The sequence below is a fragment of the Branchiostoma belcheri genome, unplaced genomic scaffold (genome assembly GCF_001625305.1).
Source record: "Branchiostoma belcheri isolate BF01 breed outbred unplaced genomic scaffold, Haploidv18h27 scaffold116, whole genome shotgun sequence".
Taxonomy (NCBI): domain Eukaryota; kingdom Metazoa; phylum Chordata; class Leptocardii; order Amphioxiformes; family Branchiostomatidae; genus Branchiostoma; species Branchiostoma belcheri.
In genome coordinates this window covers 1,054,948-1,076,861 of record NW_017802558.1, presented here as the reverse complement: position 1 = coordinate 1,076,861, position 21,914 = coordinate 1,054,948, and the positions used below count along the sequence as shown (strand labels likewise).

Sequence of the window (21,914 nt, the reverse complement as noted above, 5' to 3'; positions counted from 1 at the left end):
TGTACTCATACCAAAACTTCATGCCACTTATCCCACCTACTAACCCCTGTACTTGAGGACAATCTGTCGTCCCTAGGCTCGGCCTCGACAAGATCCTCAAGACCACCCTACTAATACCAAAGCCTCACCATCTCATCATAAAAAACAACTTTAAAGTTCCGCCGCATTAGGTCCGCCAAGTTTCCTTCCCGTCATGCTAAGAAAATTACGTCAAGTGCTAAACACAATCAGACTCGCCTTTATTACGTCAAAGCCATCGCCTCTATACACTTCTGCCAAAATGAACACACAACCAGGTAGGCTTTCAGTTACTGCTCTTTCCAAACATACCGATAGGTGTCGTCCTTACACTGTAGGCCTGTGACAGGTCCCACAATGCACCTCACTCAACTTTGACCTGCCCCATTGCATGACGGGAAACAAAATGGCGGCGCCCATAAAATCCAGGTAAAATAGAACAGGTTTTGCTATCACAAACCTGTAAATATTTGGAAAAATAATTATGTTTCCGTGCTTTGTAATGTAATAGAGGGGTAGCGAGTAGGCAAAAAATGTTTGTAACAGGACACGGCATTGAATTTCAGATATTGCCCCTCCCCCACACATGAAATGGTACAGTCCGCCTGTGGTGACCGCCTAATGTGACCCGCCTGTGGTGACCCGCGCCTCTACTCGCGACTTCCGCAGATGGCTGTGGCCCAAATTTTCCCAGTTTCTACTGCATTGACAGAACAAGCTGCTAGGCGGCGCTTCAATCAAAACACTGACACCGTTACATGTACAAATGTATGTTTACATGTATCACATTGGTTTTATTACGCTCATTAGAAAAAGATTCATTTGCATAAGGAAGACATCAGTATCAGCTCAGTAGTTAAACATAAACCAATACAATTGCCATGTTTATGTTATCATCACATTCAATGACATGACGGCTCTTAAGTATGACATGTTTCCCATGTTGAAATTTTCCACCTGTATGCCACATTGGGTTCAGATAGAAGTAGTAAGCAACTGAAGCAGCAAAGTTTGACATGTACATGTACAGCTCTTAGTGATTTGTCTAATTCCCGGAACAAGTATCTTCTAACACTGTGTCTGTCATACTTTCTACTCAGCTCCCATATGTGAAATATTTCATATTTACTTCTCAATTTGTAACTTTATCACTCCTGTGTCTTATATAAAACTTTGTTCATTGGGGTAAAAATCTTGCTCTTACAATGTATACAACATTAAGCAAGTATTCCACAAAATGTGTACCTCAAACCTTAACCTGACTAGGTATGTATGTGATTCAGAATACACAAAATTCTACTGTAATGTTAAATTTGAGGTGACATTGTTCAAAGGTTTTAGATATTCACATCATTAACATGATATTTCAATATCTTAATTGGTAAAATATACAATGTATACACTTATTTTCTTCCACAGATTTATGGCATTGTCCCTGCAAAATTGCACATCATCAAAAAAATTAAAAATTTTGTTTGTCCCAGTAGAGACATCTCATTACCTATGTATGTTTGGCTTCTTTAATAATCAGACTTCTCCCAAAAGTTGGCTCTTATTGCTTAGTTCCTTGCCCACTTACATGTAGATCAGTTAAAAGGTAACTCTTATTGCTTTGTTCTTTACCCATTTTGATCAGGTAAGAAAAAAATCCTATTAACAATAATTTCATAGTAGTTACATGACATTGCTTAAAGTTAAAACTTTTGGTCCAACACAAAAATCCTCTCACCTAGAGCTTTCGACCAGTCACTCTGGTCTTCCTCAGTAGACTGACCCAGTGAGGCTTGTCACGTGACTTCTTTGAAGTGTGACGTCAACACTGGGTCAACATTTCAAAGAAGCCTTGTGACAAGGAAGACCAGAGTGACTGGTCAAAAGCTCTAGTAGGTGAGAGAACTTTTTGTGTTGGATCTAAAGTTTTAACTCTAAATATCTGGCAGATACATTGGCTACATGTAGTGGCGAGAAGTACATTGTAGTTATGGTCAGAACCTCTGAGGAAGGTGTCTGATAGACATCGAAACGTAAGCAAGGTAATAGTCATCATTGGTTCTATGAAAGAAAACACTTCCTATTCACTATTGGGAAGGTACATCCATGATCCAGGAATGCTATACGTGAATGTACTACTAGTACTAAATGGGGGCCCACAATCCGTAATCAGCCATTTTAATTCTACGTAGAGTGTAGACGGGCCACTCTAATTCAACGTAGAGCGTATACGTAATTGGTGTATTTTATGTAGAGAATATTCTCTGTTTCAATTCTATGTTATGTGTTGTAGCCACTTGGAATTTATCTTAAAGCGCAATCGAGTGCTCTCACAATTTAGCGTAGAGCGTTGTGGGACCCCCCCATGCAGGCCCGGGCCCTAAATGCAGCATCTACCAGTGTCCACTTATGGCCAGCAAAACTCAAAATGCACAAAAATCAGTAGTCAAACCTGCCCATGAAGACTGAGAAGAATAAAATCTGCACTATGTGAACAGGTGGTCACTATAGACAGGATACCTAATGCATATTATCTTAGGGACCATCAATAAGTGGTCACATTGGCCAGGTGGTCCTTATATGTAGAGATTGTCACTTGTACAGGTTTAACTGTATTTTACAAGCCAGTGAGGTATTCTTAAATGGCCAGCTATAGCCAAGATACTGATCTCCTTGTGCGATATTTATTCCAGGCCTATCTATAAAAGTAATACACACTAACACTTATTATACAAGTCCTAGGGAAAAAATGTGTTTTCCATTACCCGACCAGCTCTAACAAAAAAAACGACCCTAGCCTTTTTTTTAAAAAGGATGAAAGACTGAATCCGAACTAGACATAATGCTTCGGTTCACGTCCAAATACCAGTGTATTTTCAGTGTATTAACTCTATTTGTTGGCTCACTTTGACTAAGATGTAAAAACTAACAGTGAATCCCTAGTATCTACCTGCCCTAATTTTTCAGGACTGTAATAGGAGACACAACATTAATTTCCTAGGCCTTACCCTTCTAATCTGTCTCCTAGGGAATGTCTTTTCATTTTACAACAGATTCAGCTCCTGAAGGTGGAGTTAATACATTTCAAACCTTCCACTATGCATCACAAGTGGTGAGTGAAACCTCAGAGTTGTCCGTGTCGTTCATGTGTGGCGTAGACCGTATCGCACCATACTCCACCGGCACATGCTCTGCACTGTTGTCCATCTGACGCTCTGAAATGACTGTTTGTCAAAGAAAATAGACATTGAATCAATGGAATTTAAGAAATACATGTAGCTTGTTTGGTTTGATGCGTCAACGTGTGATCAGTTTGTTCTATCATTTTGAGGCATTTCGGCAGAACGTACTGCACCTGGGAGAAACCCGTAATATATTGTTTACAGCAGAACGTCCTGTTTAAGACCATATTGGTGTATTTAATAGGGATGACATCCCGTCTGCAGGCAATTTTCTGATGCAAGGTCGACTAAATATAAAGAAAACTGTGAAATGTTTGGGTTTCGCTCAGACGCAGCGCTTCATTTTGATACTGAAATAAGTAAAAATCAGAGTTAGAGAAATAAAAGGTCAATGACAAGGTGACTTCAATATATCTAACAGTTTATACAACTCATATCAGAGGCAAGTGACAGGCAGCTATTAAAAGTTGAGTGTTCTATAACTGTACTCACAGAATGCAAGAAGACAGAACTCTCACATAACATCTGTGTCCATAATATCACCAGGGTCCATAATATCGCCACCTTGAGAAATAGTGTGCTTAAAGATATTTTTACTGCAACATACTTTTGGTATGCACTCCTTCACACATCAAATGTACATACCTAGGGACTATGTTGCAGTAAAAAATATCTTTAAGCACACTATTTCTCAAGGTGGCGATATTATGGACCCTGGTGATATTATGGACACAGATGTTACATGTACAAATGTAACTACATGTACATGTATACTAAAAACATTTAACTTTAAGAAAAAAGCTTCCTTGTTGTAACAACTAATGTTCTTCCTGCTAGGATGAATGGTGAAACTGAAAGTACTACCAACTGAAGAGGCTACAGAAACTTTTTCAATCCAACATTACTTGAGTGTGGTTAGTTGCCTCCTCATGCATGATTCTATCACATCTCAGACTCAGGACTTTGGCAAGTTTGCTGCAGAGTCTCCAGCTCACCTCCACCGGACTGTTGGGTACTTTTTTCACTCAAAACGTAGACTAGGACCACACAAATCAAAGGTTACTTTTTATTTTTTCTTTAACAGAATCTAGCTAGGACCAGCCACCGGAGACACCTGCCACCTTACATGTAGCAATGCTAAAGGCATCCCATGCAATTTTTTGGGCAAAACTGAAAATATTCTGAATAAGGCAATCTGTATGATATTGACACATACTGTCCCACATTAGCAGATTTGGATCAGTATTTCATCCTTTGGGCTTTTAAAACTGCAGAAACAAGCCCCATGATGAGTCCTATATTTTCTGGGTGGTACACTAAAAATCGGTCCAGGATCCTTCCAGCAACAATTTTCCATCACAATTTTCTGCAGTTTTGCTCCATGAAGGTCGATATACATTGAGACAGTGTTGTTTCAACTAAGTATGCAGATAAGTTTCTAAAATATTGACTGAAAAATCTGGTTCCCAAGCCCTAAAAACTGCATTGGATGCCTTTAACCTTATAAAGCATGTTCCAATCATTCTATGAAAGCCTGTGTGATACAGATTAAAGCATGTGCATTACCGTGAAATACCATTTGGACTAGAAGTAGAACACCCATATTGAACGTTACTACAGCCAAGGTATGACATAAACTTCTACACAGTACAAGGAGTTATGTGGGAAGACAAAGCAGAAGGTTTTAAAAAGTGGGGACAGGCAAGACATACCTTAAGCTACTATGGGGTAATAAGAAAGAAGCCAACATGAAAGGCAAACGGCTATTCCGAGATCAGGGTGCGCCAATGGCATCGTGCATCGTTATGTCAATCTTACTCTGTATTTATCGCATTCTGTTGACATTTATCAAACTTGTTATACTAGTACAGTTATTTTTCAGACAATCAGGAAGAGATTTGGTGTTAAGATGTTTAAAACTTATGCCATGGCCAATTTAAGACCAGAAATTGGCATAAAATATGGAATGAAAAGATTTGCAATATGTTCAGACATGCTCAGTCTGATATGTTTTGCAAAAAACCTGATGATCATTGGAAATTTCTCTTTTCTAGAGCGCATTTATCAATATGTTGTACACGTTATGTAAAATTCATAAATTAACACATTGCAATTAACTTATCTCCCTGTACTAAAAAGGATGGTGATAGAACTGGCCATTTGGCATGTTATGCAAGGTACATCCATATATGACACAAAACATGTGTTTTTATGTTGCTTGTCCTTTGGGTTAATATGGCTGATGGCTTACAGTTACCTGTCTTTTTTGTCCGAGAAAATGTGTAGTGTCCGTTGCTCGGTAATAACTTAAAATAGAAAAGCTGTGGGTGCATATGATTTCAGGTTTTGAAACAGCTGAAGATGCTGACTTAAAACACAGTGGCTATTTCAGTCTATTGCAGCTGTAATTATATGAAATAATGTCAAAAAACCTCAAGGGTGTAGTGTCCGTTGCCATGTAGTGTCCGTTGCCAAGTATACCATATAGGTACATTAATTACATTTTGTTGCAATTTTGAAGTAATTTTGTCATTTATGTTATTTCTGTAGCATTTTTTCAACTCCTAAATGACAGGTCTTGCAAGATTTAGTGTTCTTGTCATGTACTTGAGTGGCCAGATGTGCTAGTAGCTTAGCAGTGGTACAGCTAAGCTGTAGTGTCCGTTGCCGGCCACATCTGAAATGAGTGGGCTAAAGTTTGGAAGAGCACAACTTTTGAACTGAACGTCTCTATCCAAAAATTTAAAAAGTGCAATGTATGGCAACACCTCTAGTGCGATTTTCTGCACTGAAAGTAGAAAAATATAAAACTTGAAAAATTGGCCCAAGTGCAACCCTTTGGCGCACCCTGATCTCGGAATAGCCGAAAGTACAAATGTGTGTGTGTATCAAAGGCACCCAGAGCCATTTCAGGGTAGCAAATCAACCCTATCCCATAGCATACTGATATCTGTAAGGCAAGATGCGATGTCGCTGATGGAAAATGGGTGCTCGTTTTGTATTGTAGGCTGGTTCTAGCTATTAACTGGTGGTACTAAGAAATACATATTGTAAAGGGACTCTTCAGGTAGCTTGCTTTTGGGCTACTTCAAATGCTTCAAGTACATGTATGAAATGATGACAGAATTGGCTAAGAAATGGCAGCAAATGGCAATATCACGACTAGACAGATTTCGTCATGCAGAATATTTTTTGGGGGTTTTGCCACCCCAAAATTGCAGTGGATGTCTTTAAAGTACAACAAGACAGCAAAATAGATACACAATCATGCTGTACGTACATTCTGTTTTGATGCCGATGGGTTTACAGATGAGAGTTGCCAGCACCAGCAGTGCCAGAAGACCCACGCCTCCTGGCACAAACACCATCACCTGCTGGTAGTAGGACTGGCACGCATCACAGCACACACTGCAATTCAACATGGAACAGTTAGGGGGCAGTCCTGTCTGAAGGAAGAGCTAAGTACAAATGTACTGGCTATACATACATGTATTATGTCATATACATTTCTACCATGTAAATCTAGGGACTAGCATATATTTGTTACACTCATTAGGTACAACAGTTTACATGAATGGTAAAAGATTATGCAGACGTTTTAAATCAAATGCACCTACATACAATATAATTATGAACCCTCTGATTCACATGCATGAAATTATCATGATTGCCTTGCCTTTGTGACGGATCACAGGGTGCTTGCTTACACATTGTACTGAAAAGGATCACAAGGGCAAAATTAAAGCAAACATATCCAATCACAAAACTGTAGGAAATCAAACATAACAAGCAATACAGGTTGGACAGCAATTAACACACACACATTGTAATCATTATCTTGGATCATGATTTTGTCTGATTTAAAAAAAACAGATTTTTTTTTTACAATCCATCAACTAAGGGTCACATACATGTACAATGTAGATCCTCATACAAGGCAATAAAATGCTTACTGTTCATACTGTTTAGCCTGTTCGTTATAATGTATAATTGTACCAACACATGCAGATGAACTTTCCCGCTAAAAGCATGCGAAATGCATTTGATCTATTCTATGGAAATCTGTGTGATAACCATTAGAACAAGTTATCACACGGGCCAGAACACCTGTATCAAACATTATTGCAGCCCAGGTATGACCAAGGAGGTCCTCTTGTATTTAACCTCCTTGGTATGACATAAAGACAAAATATATTATAATAAAATACATGTATACTAAGTCTTACTTCGTGTCCGAGCAGGGATGTAGAGTCTGTACTAGTGTGACAGCCAGCCCGTTGGACAGTTTGTCAGTAAAACTCATGGCACCATACACAAAAGCACCACTATCCTGCAAATACATGTTGTAAAGTATAATTAAAGAATTGAATAGAAAATAAATTGTACACAAAGTCATGATCAGATAAAAGCTCTGTCCTAACCGTTGAAGTTACCAAACAGCTTGAAGCACATTTATCTATCTTACTTAAAAAATATGCTTAATATAAGCAAAAGGCAAAATCAGCCATAACAATTAAAGTGTACATTAAATACCAAGGTTTGAACCTCTAAAATAAACATTAATTCAAGGTTTGATATTCATTCTGGACCTTTTACACTTTATCAAATTCAGTCAAACAGGCTGAGAAATGTTCACCTAAATAAATATGCCTTTTGGTATCTTTTAACATGTAATGTTACTGCGGATATGCTATCAATTAGAATTCTTTGTGTAAAATTATCATACACAAAATGAAAATTGACAGACCAGGTTTTCCCCGATGAGGTCAGCTGTCATGGAGAGGGACGTGACGAGGACGGTGGAACCGCCGACTCCGAGTAGCACGGCTGCGCCGTAAACCTGCAGGCCGATGTTCGGCACCCACATCCAGTCACACGCAAACAGTACGCACATCACGCCCAGGAAAAATGTCATCTGTGTATAAAGAAGGTACAACAGAGTCAGTACTACAAATTGAAGAGAATAATGCAAAACTGTGAAACTGTCATTGTCAAATGTTCCAGTACAAAGCAAGCTCAATTTTGGACCTGTTTTCCTGGCAACTTTCAGGTCACCAGAGGATGAAATAAAGGTCAGAAATAAAGTCACCTTTGTGTGGCCTAAAGAGCAGAATATTCATCAATAAGTGACTGTTTTTGAAAGGTAGAAATACGTACCTCCAAATTTTCGATGTCGACTGTACATCTTGATCATGGAGTGACATCAAAACAGTCACTGATTGATGAATATTCTATTAACTGTCAATCTTACGTGACTGATGAACCTCTTCAACGAGGCAGAGTACAGTCTAACCGGAGTGTCTTACCTTCCTTCCGACTGCTTTGTTTACTGCCTTCATGGCAAAGGATGACAAGAAACCGCTCAAGTATGTGACCAGGGGTATGGTTGCAATGTAAGCCTGTGAAGAAAGAAAATTGTCAGAATGTATTAGGCTCAATTATTCACAGTATTCCAGTGTTCTAGCCAGCCTGAAGTTTTCATCATTTTAATTTTGTTTGCCATACATTGTAGGTAGTTGTTGGCGTATCTTAACACACTGACTTTTGTCTGTCAAAGAGAGCCTACCTTGTCCAAGTTGAGGGTGTCTGTGAGGTAGAGTGGCATGTAGACTTGTGACATGTTCACCATCAACCGTGTGCACATGTACAGAAGAGCCACCTAGCAGCAGAACAGTGAATGACAAAACAAAAACATGTCTCACTCTCAGTAGAATACCTTAATCGATATCAATGAACAGTTATGTCCAAAACACTTCCAACTTTAGAATAAAAGGACAAGGCATTACAAGCTGTAATAAATGACTATTTACACCAGTCCTGTACATGTTGTTTTGAGCATTTATTCCATTGAGATATGATCTGATATACATGTAGATACATGCAGACAATTGATCTAAGACCTCTTAGACAAGGCAGATTATTACCTTGCAAAAATCTTCATAGTATTACACATGTGCTCACCTGGTAAAACTGGACCTCTTTTAACCAGCATTTCCAGGTCATTTTTCTTCTCTTGAGTTTCTTCTTAATAATGGGTTCATTTTCTTCGTCCTCCTGTATTAAAACAAACATCATCACTCAGTAATGTCACATGCTTTAGGAAACGACAACCCTGCCTCATACAAGGTACTAGATGTAGTATCAATTGAAAATAGTTTTATTGGTTGGTAAAACATACATAAGTAGGGTATTAGGGTTTCTTTTTACACCTTCCTCAGAGCTTCTGGAGTTCTGCTACTGGGAGAACACATTTGGGATTGCATTCTTGACACAAAAGTGCCACTTATATTGGCTACAGTAATCTGTACTCAAGGAAGCTGTCTGATAGACTATATGACTAATTTATATCTGATAGAAGTTTGAGGGGGCCGGCCTGCATGCCCTTTTCCATAGAGCGTAATCCGCCGTTTTAATTCTACGTAGGGCGTAGACGGACCGCTCTAATTCAACGCAGAGTGTAATTGGCCCTTTTTTGCGTAGAGCGTAGTTCGTGTTCTAATTCTACGTGAAGCGTTGTAGCCACTTGGAATTTATCGTAAAGCGTAATAGCTACTGTAGCGTACTACGTAGCCGGCTCTCAAAATTCAGCGTAGAGCGTTGTCAGGACCTCCCCATGCAGGCCCTCGTTTGAAAGGTTTGTAAGCTGACCTGGACGTTAGGCTGCTCCTCGGTCACACTCTCTGCTCTGTGTGGCCTGAGAGGCTCTGTCGTTCCCATGTGAAAGATGAAGGAGAAAAACAGCCCAATGCCAATCACAATAAAGGCAAGATTCTGTAAAAAAAAATTAATTTTACAACATCAATGATTATTGAAAGCAGACCAATAGTTCAACAGATAAAATGTTCTAAAAGTCAGCTTTTTATCATGGAACTTGAAGTAATATGTATCAGGGCTCCAGCCAGCACCTATTTTTCATCAATTGCCTGAACGTCATGTTATGGACAAATTTTTCAACCAATCCGTCAACCTTGACAGACAAAATCAACAAAAATCTTCATTTGAAGAACCACCGATAGCCACTCTCAACCCCATGATTCTTCCTGCAAAATTGTGTTTTTGAAGGCTTGGAAATATAAAAAATTTCATTCTGTAAATCAGTACTCCCCCCCCAGATACAATCATGAACTTGGGCTGATGGAAAAAAATTCTTGCTGGCTAGCTATAGAGCCCTGATGCAAATCATGCAACATCATGCACTGTCACTGATATACATTCTATTGACAAACTTACCCTAAATTCATCTGCATCTTCAGGTGAAAGGTCATGGTGATTGGACCTGTCCTCTAAACCAAGCAGTAGCCAGGCTATGGCATACACTGCCACATTCGCAAGCACTGTGAACGCATACCTGCACGAAAAATAATCACATTTAGAAATCAGCAGTTGCGTTTGGGCCCAGGAAAAAATAGTTGTGTTTCTTGTTTTGGTCCTGAAAAAATTTGGGTCGTTAGGTAGGGACTATGATCTTTTCTTTTTTTAAGACTTCGTTGATCTCTAGTGATTCAAAGTAAAACTTGTATGAGTACACTTTCAATGTCAATGTTGGAAAATGGATAGTACAACATTTCATCACTCAAAGGTTGATCAGGTTGAAAAGTTTATGTCCCTTGCAGGTCGGCACTTTTGTCTAAGGTCGGTTGGGAAACAGTGATTAACATTTTATTTTCCCAGGCCTCGCCAAAGCTCTATGTATGTACATTTGTACATGAGAAATCTATATAATAAATTTGTTTTTCCAGTTGTCTCTCAGCCTCCAAGCTGTACTAATATTTCTAATGCAATAAGGACAGCTGTATTTCTAATCTAAGGCAAAATGAACATCTATAGCTTGAGCTAATGGAATCTGCAGTTGAACAGGTATTCATCCAAAAACTATGAATTGATATGTGAAGACAGACCTGATAGCGTTGAGTTCCACCCTTAGTGAGGGACTGCTGGCTAAGTCTGGGATGAGGGCCAGGTGGGAGATCTGTGTGGATGCCCAGCCGAACTGGAAAATCACCACAAACGGGACGTAGTAGATGAACTGTGCCCAGTCGGGAGACTTGGAGCAGCTGATGCACAGGTTGAAAATGAAGGGGAAACTGCAGGCTACACAAACTGAACCTGAGGAGAGAAAATGTTCAGAACTATTTTTGGCGACGTCTCAGGGAGGAGCCTAATGGTACAGCATTGTGTGCAATTTGCAAGAATTCTAGGAATTGTACAGAAATACCTGCACAGCTACAATTTTAACTGCACCAACCTGTATATGCAGGTGGTATTTTGAGCCCTGCAATTCTTAGCTTACAAATGTTTGGAATCCTCATCTCCTGTTTAAACTCTATCCTTTTCCAAAGTATATGATTTGAACCTGTAATGCTACTTAAATGAAGAATTTGTTTACCCTCCTCCAGCAAACTGTACCTTTGGTAGGATGGAGAACTAAGCAATATTATGGTTGTAATTTCTTACCTACGAGGTGCCAGATCTTCCTCCTTCCGTACCCACAGCCGCTCCTGGTTCTGTCCGACTCATATCCGACAAATGGCGTACACAGGGCGTCGCTGACCTGCCCCACCATCAGCAGCTGGCCAGCCAGCACGTTGGAGAAGTTTACCACCTTGTGGATTCAGATTCAGGTTTTCATTTTCCAATGACAATATTTAAGCAGGTACATGAATAAAATCAATATTACCTGAAATGCGTCATTGATCACAAAGCAGCTGTTTAAGTGTTAAAATTCAAGTACACACATAATTCCAAACGTCAAAATTAAAATTTTTTCCTATTGTCCCAAAAATAAATTTAATTGTCCAAAAGTGAGGATGAACTGTCCCAACCTGTTTTTCGGGAAGTATGTACAATGTATGACAACAACTTGAAGTCAATTTTATTTTGTTTCAATTTTATTTTGCTTACTCCCAGGCACACTATACTGGCAGAGTTTACAAGAAATTTGGGGGGCTTTTCCAGAGCCAAAAGCCAGGAGGCTGCCTGATCAACTAAACAAGGGTTGACATTCTGGTGTTGATTATTTTTCTAATATCTGAAAGAAAGTCCCAAAGTGACTTTCTCTTCTTCTTAATTCTAGTTGTCCTTGCATGGATTTTAGTGGTCAGTGACACTGTTAATTTCAATCCCTGAATAATACATTATAAAATAGAATCTTCACAGTCAGAATAATCTCAAATAAACTATTTACAAACTATACCTTGTGGAAGTACACCAGCAGGTAGGAGAACCACATGGACGCACAAAGATCGTTCAAGACGTGGCCTACGCCATACGTGAAGCGCCGTGAGCGTGGCAGGCTCCTGTGTCCGTGTGGCTGGGGGTTGGGCATCTTTTCCGCAGACGGTTCGTTCCTCTTCAACTCAAGCCAGAAGATTTTTGGGCCCTCGGTTGAGTAATCTGTCCAAAAGTTTTAGTCACCTACGTAGGGAAGCCATCCTGAGAATGAAAACAAAAACTCAGTTAGGATTATCAATGAGATATCTTGTTGAATAAAGAGACTCTCTTTTACACAACCGAGTGTTTTATTCAGTTGACACTTCTATCATCTGTCACCTTCCTCAGGGCAGTTCTGACAGGTTCACATTGCACTGCACAGGAGTCACTGCTTATAGGTGCATATTCCCAAATGCAAAGGATTAAAATTATGCAGTCGCAGGGAACGATATCTAAAATGCAGTTCTAACAATACAGGGGTGTAAGAAAAAAATGATATGTACATAAATTCATTAGCAACACCTACATGCTGTGCAATGTGAACCAGTCAGAGTTGCCCTGAAACTAGTCACATAGATATCTTGCTGTTGTATTTCATTAGGTCTTGGCAACAAATAAGTACAAAACACTGTTACGTAACAAGTTATATAACATTATATCCTTTCATCAAATGTAGGTCATGTACAAACTGATGACATACGTACAATTGTAGTACCATATGGATGTTTTGGGGGTTTACCTCGGGGTTTGAAAGGTTTGGAAATTAAGCGAGAAATTAGGATACTGGTTTATCCGAAGGAAATTATATGTCAATTATATTTATGATATCATGTTATAACAAGGTCATCCGCCAGGAGGCCCATATTTGACCTTCACCTTTGGCTTTTCAAGACTTACCAACATACCAAATATCATCACAATAGATAAAGGCATTCTGCATTTATGTTGACCACAAAGTTGCGGAAACACGAAACTTAGAAATTCGAATGACATAAGCCAGTTTAGGTGCAGAACGTCCCGTTTCTTGAACACTACTCTGCCGTACTGTGTTAAGCTTTTGAATGGTGAAAAATGATTCACTACATCAGTTTCACATATACAACCCTGCATATCATAACTTTGCATTATTTCTGTAATTTTAACTTGAAAGAAACATTCAATAAACTGTTTTTATATATCATTATTGTATTTTTAACGTGTGGTAAATTTTAATGTAGGCTAGATATGCAACGAGTAGCTATTTATCAATTGAAAAGAATTTTTACAAATAGCTAATCTATAAGCACATTTTGTGTTGTAAGCCTTTCCAATTCAGCCAAATATGGCTGCTTACAGGCTTTTATGTGTACCTTGTGTAAGGCACAAATAAACCAGTCTCTCTTTCACACACACACACAGACAGACAGACACACAGACAGACACACAGACATACAGACAGACACGCCAAAAACAATACCTCCATTTTTCATGGAGGTAATACAGGCATGGGCAGGGGAGTGACTCGTACCAAGCCAAGGAGCTTGTACTAACTAAATCATGAAAGACGTGTTAAATATATGGGAGTACTTCGTTGTTTAAACACTACGATCGATCGCCTGTGATATTAGATCCGGGAACGCAGTGGTACGAGAGGCCACCACAGGGCCACTGTTTTACACCGGCCTGATAATCGTTTTTATCTTACAAAATACTGTTGTGAACATGATGATGCAATCACGCAAACTACTAGTACTAGTACCTGAAGCTTACTACGCTACGTACTCAAGCTTCAACAACAAGGCGTGTTGACCTGATTATGGAAGCTTTGCCAACTTAAATAACTATTGGGTCGCGATCCAGCAATAAAACGTAGAGGGCGATGTTGAAGACTTTAAAATTTGCGAGATCAAACATATTGTGCAGTCCTTACCTTTCTATGGGTTTGTCTCCCTTTGTGATCACCGGTGGTGATACGTTACCAAAATCCAGGCTCTACAGTCTTAGATAATGAAATGTTGCAGTTTCAGTTGCCGTAACAGGCCATTGCTGTACTCTGTACCATGTAGGGAATCCACAATTCACAAAAAAGAAATCGTCCGTACAGGTACTGTAGGATAATTTTAGACAAACCGGAAAGCAACAACTTTTGACTGATCGAACCTCATGTGAGAGGCTCCATGTGATGCTCGCGTGACCCGTATTGACCCTACTGGACTAGTCAACTTTTCGGGAGGGTCAATATTCTAACATCACGTTTAGTACGTCGTTTTAAAAGATATAAGCTTAGAAAAGAGTATATAAAAGTGCTAAAATATCCATTTAAAGCTTGTATTACTTTGATGAATCTTAACTCTAATAATATTATGTATCAGATCACATCTGCTCTCAACCCCCATAAGACCAAATGGAGTCGTCAAGTGGGCGGTAACGGGTCAAACTTCAAGTAACATGTGAGTCATCAAAGGTTCGGATATTATGTTTAGGAGTTATGTAATTATAAAGACGATTGCGTGATTTCTAAAGATTTGAAAGTACATCGCGATGTCTGGAGTAGACCTAGCGGACCTGCAGACCCGGGTAGAGGCGGCGGCGGACCGGATCAGACCCTACGTGCGGCGCACTGCGCTGGAGTTCTCACACGGACTTAGCGAGAAAAACGAGGGCAATGTTTTCATCAAGATGGGTACTAAATTATCTCAACCTCCTTGTTCTAACGTACACAAAATGTAATTAAAACCACCAAGGACATTATACAGGCTGTATACGTAATGTCCTTGATACCACCATGCATGAGGTTTTTTTTATCACCGGCACCTTGCTCCATCATCAATGAAAAATGTTGTTTTTGCAATTTTGGTATGTCTGTATGTGTACTAGTATGTCAGTGTGTGTGTGTTTCAGCAAATTTTATTATAAACTGGTTGGTTCAGTCTCTCCCAGAGGGAGCGTGGAGAAAAGTCATTAATCATCATCTTCTTCATTACATTTTGCAAGACTTAATAACCAACTGAACTAACACTGATTCACTGAATAGATGAACACTGATTCTGAAGTCTTCTTGACACAATAATGTGCTTCCTGTCAATAAGATTTTTTTTCACTATTGACATCATTGTGCAATCAAGGAGGTTTAAAATTGTATTTAACCTCGTTGGTGCAATATAGGCTATTAGCAGATGCAAATTGTTTATTTTACAATGTGGCAGTCTGGTTCTGTGTCTTCGCGTTTTCGCCCCAATAAATCAAATCCTTTAGAATGGATTTGTCTAAAACTTGGCATGTCAAGAGTTAAAGAGGGAATGAAAAACCTTAGCCACACTGCAAACACCATAATTATGTCAGGGAGGAAATGTGTTTAATCAAATTGACTCTTGTTTAATTTTCAGAGAGTGAACAGAGGACAGGTTCATTCAAAGTCAGAGGAGCCTTCAACAAGTGCCTTGTCCTGAGTAGGGAGAAGCCAGGCACCCATGTGACTACTGCCTCCTCAGGAAACCACGGTTTGGCTTGTGTATGTCAATGTGTGTCCTCTTTGTCATGAGGTTACGTCGAAGAACAAAAAATACAAGGTACATTACCCATTAAATTTAGCACACTGAAGTAGCCATCTTTGCTGGTTGCCAAAGGGTTCTTTAACATGCGCTCGAGGTGTGGCTCTCCTTAGACACATGTTCTTACAAACTCAAGTACGGGAAGATTCATTTCTTGTTTCTTCTTCCGTTCCAAACACTGACCTCGTCAATGACCTGAACCAGACCGTCTGTCACCATGGTAACTGGTGTTGGGTTACATCATGTTGCAATTTTATAGTAGGAGGGAGTTAGACTCCTGTCACCATATACTGTATGTGAATGTGTTTGAGTAAGAATTGAAAGATCAGACCATATGCGAAGGTAAACATTGTGCATTTGCTTTGCAAATGTTACCTTTCCAGTTCCAATACTATTTTATTTATCAGACATTAGCCATGAAGACTGTTGGGCTGAGAGGAACAATCTTCCTGGGAGAGAATGTGTCCAAGACAAAGGAGTTGGCCCTGGTCAGAGAGGGAGCCATCCTGAGGCATCATGGGACAGATTGTGTAGAGACTGAGAACAAAGCGAGGCAGACAGCCCGGGTGAGCAGTCAGTGATATTTTTCTTTCCAGTATTTGACAGAATTTTGATGCTCATGACGGACAAAAATTTGTATCATCTTTAATGGACAAAAATCAGTGTGTAAAGATATGGACAGAGATGTCATTAAACTACACGTGAACTTAGCTATAGTCTACCAGCAAAATTTCCCTACGAAATGCAGAAAATAGCGTGAGGTGTATATGGAGGCATTTTATAAATATAAACCATCTGTATGCTTTAAAATGATATTGATGGTTCACTGATACAGTGATAGTGGTACTCCATACATAGTTTTTTAAGTTCATAATGTCAAGTCTCCCTAATATGTAACAGTGTATTTGTCTTAATTTTCTATGAAAATAGCATATACTAGTAATCCAAAAATTGCAAGCAATGTATTATTGTGTATTTCAGGAAGAAGGGATTGAGTACATATCCCCATACAATGATATGGAGGTCATGACTGGACAGGGGACAATAGGGTACGCCAGTCAACTTTTGTTTAGGATCTATGTTGCAAAAATAATTATAAATTCAGAGGACTGTTACAATGATTCAAAGTATCTGTCAGATCATTCTATTTTGTTTTGGAAATGTTTGCAACAGTGGTTAAAGATGATTATCAAAATAGTTTTACCCTAAGTTTGGAAACCACCAAATTACAGATTTGTGACTATCAGCAACTAATCAGTTACTGACAGTCTCATCTTAGTAAACTGTCACAAGTGTGATGAACTGACAAGTACTGATGCTTCAGCAGTTATTTTGAGGATGAGCCTCTGAGTAGAAGAAAAAGTTAAGCACTATCAGAGATATTATCCAAGTCAAACAAGTGCCCAATTAAGTTACTTAGTTTGTCAAGAAAGTTTGTCGTGTATTGTATAAACTTCTGACATCTAAATACATTGTGTATAAAGTGGAAAACAGTTTTGGATTGATACCCACAGTCACATTCACTCACAAGATGGACTTGTTTGTAAGGCCATGTTGATTTGGTTATATGGATGACATCCGCGTGCGCATGAATTTTTGGACCGTTTACCAAAAAAAAAAAGTTTTTACAACCATACTGTAAATCGTACAAAACAGTTGCAAAATGAGCAAAAATATACCATAAGTTACAAAAAAATTGATAAAAACTATACCAATGTCGTAGAATGCCAAAATCAAACGAAAAAAGACGAAGTTGTAAAGAAATGAACTTGAAGACTAGATTATTCGCCAAACCATATTCTGTGCCATTTGCTCAACCCTCATGACCACGTAGATTTCATAATGAAAAGAACTTTTTTTTTTTGCAAAACTTTTTTTTTATTCGCACGCTCGCATCAGTTTTGGGGTTCCCGGAGGATGTCATCCATATAATCAAATCAACATGGCCTAATGACAATGATTAAGAGATGCCTGATTAGGAAATAAAGTTATTGTTTTATTTTATCCTGATGCAGAAAGGAAATCCTGGAGGATCTTCCTGATGTGGATGCCGTGTTTGTACCAGTGGGTGGAGGAGGTCTGATTGCTGGAATAGCTGCATATATTAAGGCAGTGAAGCCGACTGCAAAGGTTGTCATCTGTGATTTGTCATCATTTGTATTATACTTAATTATAGAGTAAGCCCTTTCTGAAAATTTGTGTGCCTCTTACAAGGCATAGATCTTAAAACTACAATTTCACTGTGGCAAAACTGGATTTTCAAAGTCAATTTTCTGTTCATTCTTTTAATGCATACTATGTTGAATCAATACTATCTCAAAGCTGTGAGTCAAAAATATGATGTCACTGACAGAAAACAGTTGCTTGTTCTGTTTGCTTATTGTATAAAATTAAAGAACATTAAGTGATGTCTCACTGATGTACCATATACATGTATATTGGGGCAATTAAAAATGCTTCAAATGAAAAATACCGGTAATGAAATGATGACAAAAATGTGCTAAGAGATTGCATAGACAGATTTCCTCTTCTGGAGTATTTGTCTATTTCGCCACCCTGAAATTGCCTTTGAAACTTATGAGGTATTCGTGTTTCAAATTGACCCATGTTGTCGTCACAGATTGTGGGTTGTCAGCCAGCCAGGTCAGCAGTGATGGCCCAGTCTGTGGCGGCTGGACGTATCCTGGACCTGCCCAGTCTGGACACTCTATCTGATGGCACCGCAGGGGGTGTGGAGGAAGGATCCGTGAGTTTAGATAAAACTGATGCTTTTCTTAAAGGGGACAAACACAGTTTTTAGGAACAGATTTTTCAAAGTCAATATTATAGCTAGTCACAGCAGTGCAGACGTTTATTGATATGTCATGTTTTCTTTCTACTTCCCTTGGTGCTGAAACATCTGATGTTTTTGTTTCTATCATGCTGATAACTACTAATACTACCCAGTGAGGACTGTTTTGTGGTATTTTCCAGATCACCTTTCCCATCTGCCAGCAGTGTGTGGATGACTGGGTACTCGTGGAGGAAGACGTCATAGCAGATGCCATTTATTTCATGATGTCAGATCATCACAAGGTAAAAAGTGCCTCCAGGCATGGTTTTTATGTGTGAGAGGAAGATTTGATAATAGAAAGAGGTGTGTTTGATCATATTATGATTGTTGTCATTACCAAAGCCCATCAAACATAGCTGAATTTGTCCTCCCCAACATGAGCCAAACTCCCGCAAACCATGGTTAGGAGTAGGTCTGGAGCATTAGGTCAGCTGGTGTTCGGCTGGAGTTAACTACTATTCAGCTGTATGTGCAAGTCAATGCTTCAAAATGTTTTAAACATTTAGGTGTGGGTGGATAGAAGGTTTGACCACGATTGTCTGGTGGTTGACTGAAAGTCAGCGGTGGTGGAGCATGGTTGGCAGTGGAATTTAACTCAAATTTAACTCAATTTTGATTTGATCCAAATGGCAGGCATGGCCGAAATCTGGTCAGATTGCTCCCAAACTTAGGGGAAGGTTTTGAATGTGTGACAAGATTTGAAGTGTCTGATTCTTTTATTTGTCACTAAGGCCACACCATTTTAATTAGTTGGTTCTTGGATTTGCCTGCTTCATTTTTCCTGATTTGCAAAAAAAAAAAAGACATTTCAGGCTCTGAATCAACTCGTGTTTTGGCCCCAACAGTTGAAGGAAGTCCCTTCTCTTCAGTGTGGTTTCTGTTTTTCAATCTATCAAAAATGCAGTGTTTTGATGAAAAGTTGAAATTCATTATTTGAATCATAGACCAGCCTGGCAATGTTGATGTCATGGCTCCTACTGCAGCATTTGGGGCTATAATAGGATGCCTAGACCTGTTTTTATTTCATTTTTTTTGCCCTGTTGCTTAATAGTTTTCCTGAAAAAATCCAAGAAACAACAAATCAAATTTGTGTGGCCTGATGATTGTTATTTCCTTTTTTGCCCATGCAGATTGTGGAAGGAGCGGCTGGGGTGGCCATCGGTGCCTTCTTGCAGACAGCACAGAAGTACCATGGGAAGTCTGTGGCAATCATTTCCTGTGGAGCCAACATCTCCATAGAGAAGCTGAAGGAAATTATAAATCACAGGCAGCCATGATTTAAGACATCCAGTGCAATGTTCAGGACTTCGAAACCCAATTTTTCAAGCCATAGTATTACTAAGTTGAAACCACACTATCCCAGTGTATATTGACCCTTATGGAGCAAAAATTCTGACGGAAAATGGTTACTGGAAGGGCCCTGGGCTGATTTTTATGGTACCGCCCAGAAGATAAAGGCTTCATCTTGGGGCTTGTTTCTGCAGTTTTAAATGCCTAAAGTATTGAAATGCAGATTTTAATGTGCTAATATGGAGCAGTATGTGTCAATATCACAAAGATTGCCTTATTCAGAATATTTCCAGTTTTGCTGCCCTGAAATCGGATGCGTTACGACACTGGATTCCAACATGAACTTCCACTGAGTTTTAGACTGTTACATGTAGATAATAAAGGAAAATTTTAATATCTTTTAATCTGTTTAAAGTTAAGCACTATTTATCAGTGTCCTTGGTGAAGGCAATATAATTCTCAACTGTTACAGTTAACAGAAGTGTTGATGGGTTGGATTTTAGTGGTCCAGGTACATCATTGTAGACTGAACTGAGATGCTCTTGTGTGTATGATGATTGAAAGGAATTGAAGGAAATCATGTTCTCATTGGCAACATCTGGGAAAGTAATCATAGCTGCAGTACTGCTGGGAAACACTAGATGGCAGTGCATGAATGCACATTTGAAGCGGTAATCTCCAAACAGATGCTGGAAAGGAAAGTTGGTCAGGAGAGTTGTTCTTTTTTCTTACACAACACCATCCTACTTTCTGTTACATGCCTCCATAAAAAGTTACCATGTTTACTGCTGTTTAGGAATAATTTAACCGTAACATACTCATCCTTACAAAATAAGTCCATAATATATAGTATAATGTTCGATATCACGTCTCAAATTTTAAGATAGCCCTTGTTTTAATTTTTTTTTTTTGTTTTAAAGTTTTTTTAATGTAAATCTAGAAGAAAGATGTGTGTAAAATGTTATGGCTGTATATTGTGTATTCTTTGTAAAAAAAATTAGCAACTATTTCAGACACTATTTTGAGTCAGTTGTTACCTCCGGGGAAGGAGACATCGTTCCGCGGAAGAGTATTAGAACGGTTTGGGATTTTCATGTTCGCAGCTATTTCTCGCGTTGGGGTGGACGGATTTTTTGGGAGTCGGTATTTGTTTTGCTATTGGGCTGTAGATGATGCACGTCCTTTTGCTTTTATTGTATATGTGTTTTCGGGCGTGAAAATTAAGACTTTTGGCGGCACCCGAACACCCCTTTGACCCTGAAAATGGTCGCGAGCGTTGACCTTTGGTGTGTTTAAGGTATTATCGGTTTGATCCACTTTTCATACGCTTCGCACAGAGGGGTGTCTGGCATATCTACACAGTTTGCCAGGAGGATGAAGTAATTACCTGTATGTTACAAGCACCTGGGCTTAATGTCTGCATACTTTTGAGCCTCATTATCAGATGAAATCCGCTGGTTTGATTGGTCCTCCTTTGAATTGAATTGAAACTCAGCTAAGACCTGTCAAATGACCATTTTATTGAATAACTTTTGCAAATTTAAGACTTGCTTCGCCACAAGCGTCCTTTTAGTCACAATTCGTGGACGCTTCGGTTATATTCCGTTACATTATGTACCATTATGACACTAATATAATAACTTTGTGATATTATGGTTGATCTAAAACAAGTTGAAACTATTAAATGTTACATTAACAACCGTCGATAAAGAGAAATGAACACTCTTAAGACAAGATCGAAGTAATATTCTACACATATGTCGCGTGAAATTTACTCTTGTTGTACCGAGTCATTATAGACGTATTCCTCAAGAGATTTGTTGCAATAGCTGTAATGTTGGTAAGTTTTCACCTACTGAC

The 21,914-nt window shown here is 39.0% G+C and overlaps 2 protein-coding genes across 3 annotated transcripts; one reads left to right on the top strand and one right to left on the bottom strand.

The window, feature by feature from the left end:
* Positions 1-1,866: 1,866 nt before the first annotated feature.
* On the bottom strand, positions 1,867-14,543 carry LOC109462425 (major facilitator superfamily domain-containing protein 12-like). 2 transcript variants are annotated; one of them, XM_019758978.1, is made up of 14 exons: positions 14,311-14,543; positions 12,385-12,623; positions 11,646-11,793; positions 11,090-11,297; positions 10,422-10,539; positions 9,840-9,962; positions 9,153-9,245; positions 8,758-8,850; positions 8,498-8,590; positions 7,939-8,106; positions 7,418-7,521; positions 6,868-6,906; positions 6,472-6,599; positions 1,867-3,233 (listed from the first exon to the last, which is right to left on the bottom strand). In XM_019758978.1, the coding sequence occupies exons 2-14, from the start codon at positions 12,514-12,516 to the stop codon at positions 3,106-3,108; spliced, it is 1,575 nt and encodes a 524-aa protein (XP_019614537.1). In that variant the 5' UTR covers positions 12,517-12,623; positions 14,311-14,543; the 3' UTR covers positions 1,867-3,105. The 2 variants fall into 2 exon arrangements, with proteins under 2 accessions (XP_019614537.1, XP_019614538.1); XM_019758979.1 differs by lacking the exon at positions 6,868-6,906.
* Positions 14,544-14,797: 254 nt separating this feature from the next.
* On the top strand, positions 14,798-20,612 carry LOC109462438 (putative threonine dehydratase). The gene is made up of 8 exons (XM_019758993.1): positions 14,798-15,063; positions 15,767-15,891; positions 16,339-16,497; positions 16,913-16,980; positions 17,947-18,061; positions 18,552-18,677; positions 18,905-19,006; positions 19,895-20,612. The coding sequence occupies exons 1-8, from the start codon at positions 14,922-14,924 to the stop codon at positions 20,039-20,041; spliced, it is 984 nt and encodes a 327-aa protein (XP_019614552.1). The 5' UTR covers positions 14,798-14,921; the 3' UTR covers positions 20,042-20,612.
* Positions 20,613-21,914: the final 1,302 nt, after the last annotated feature.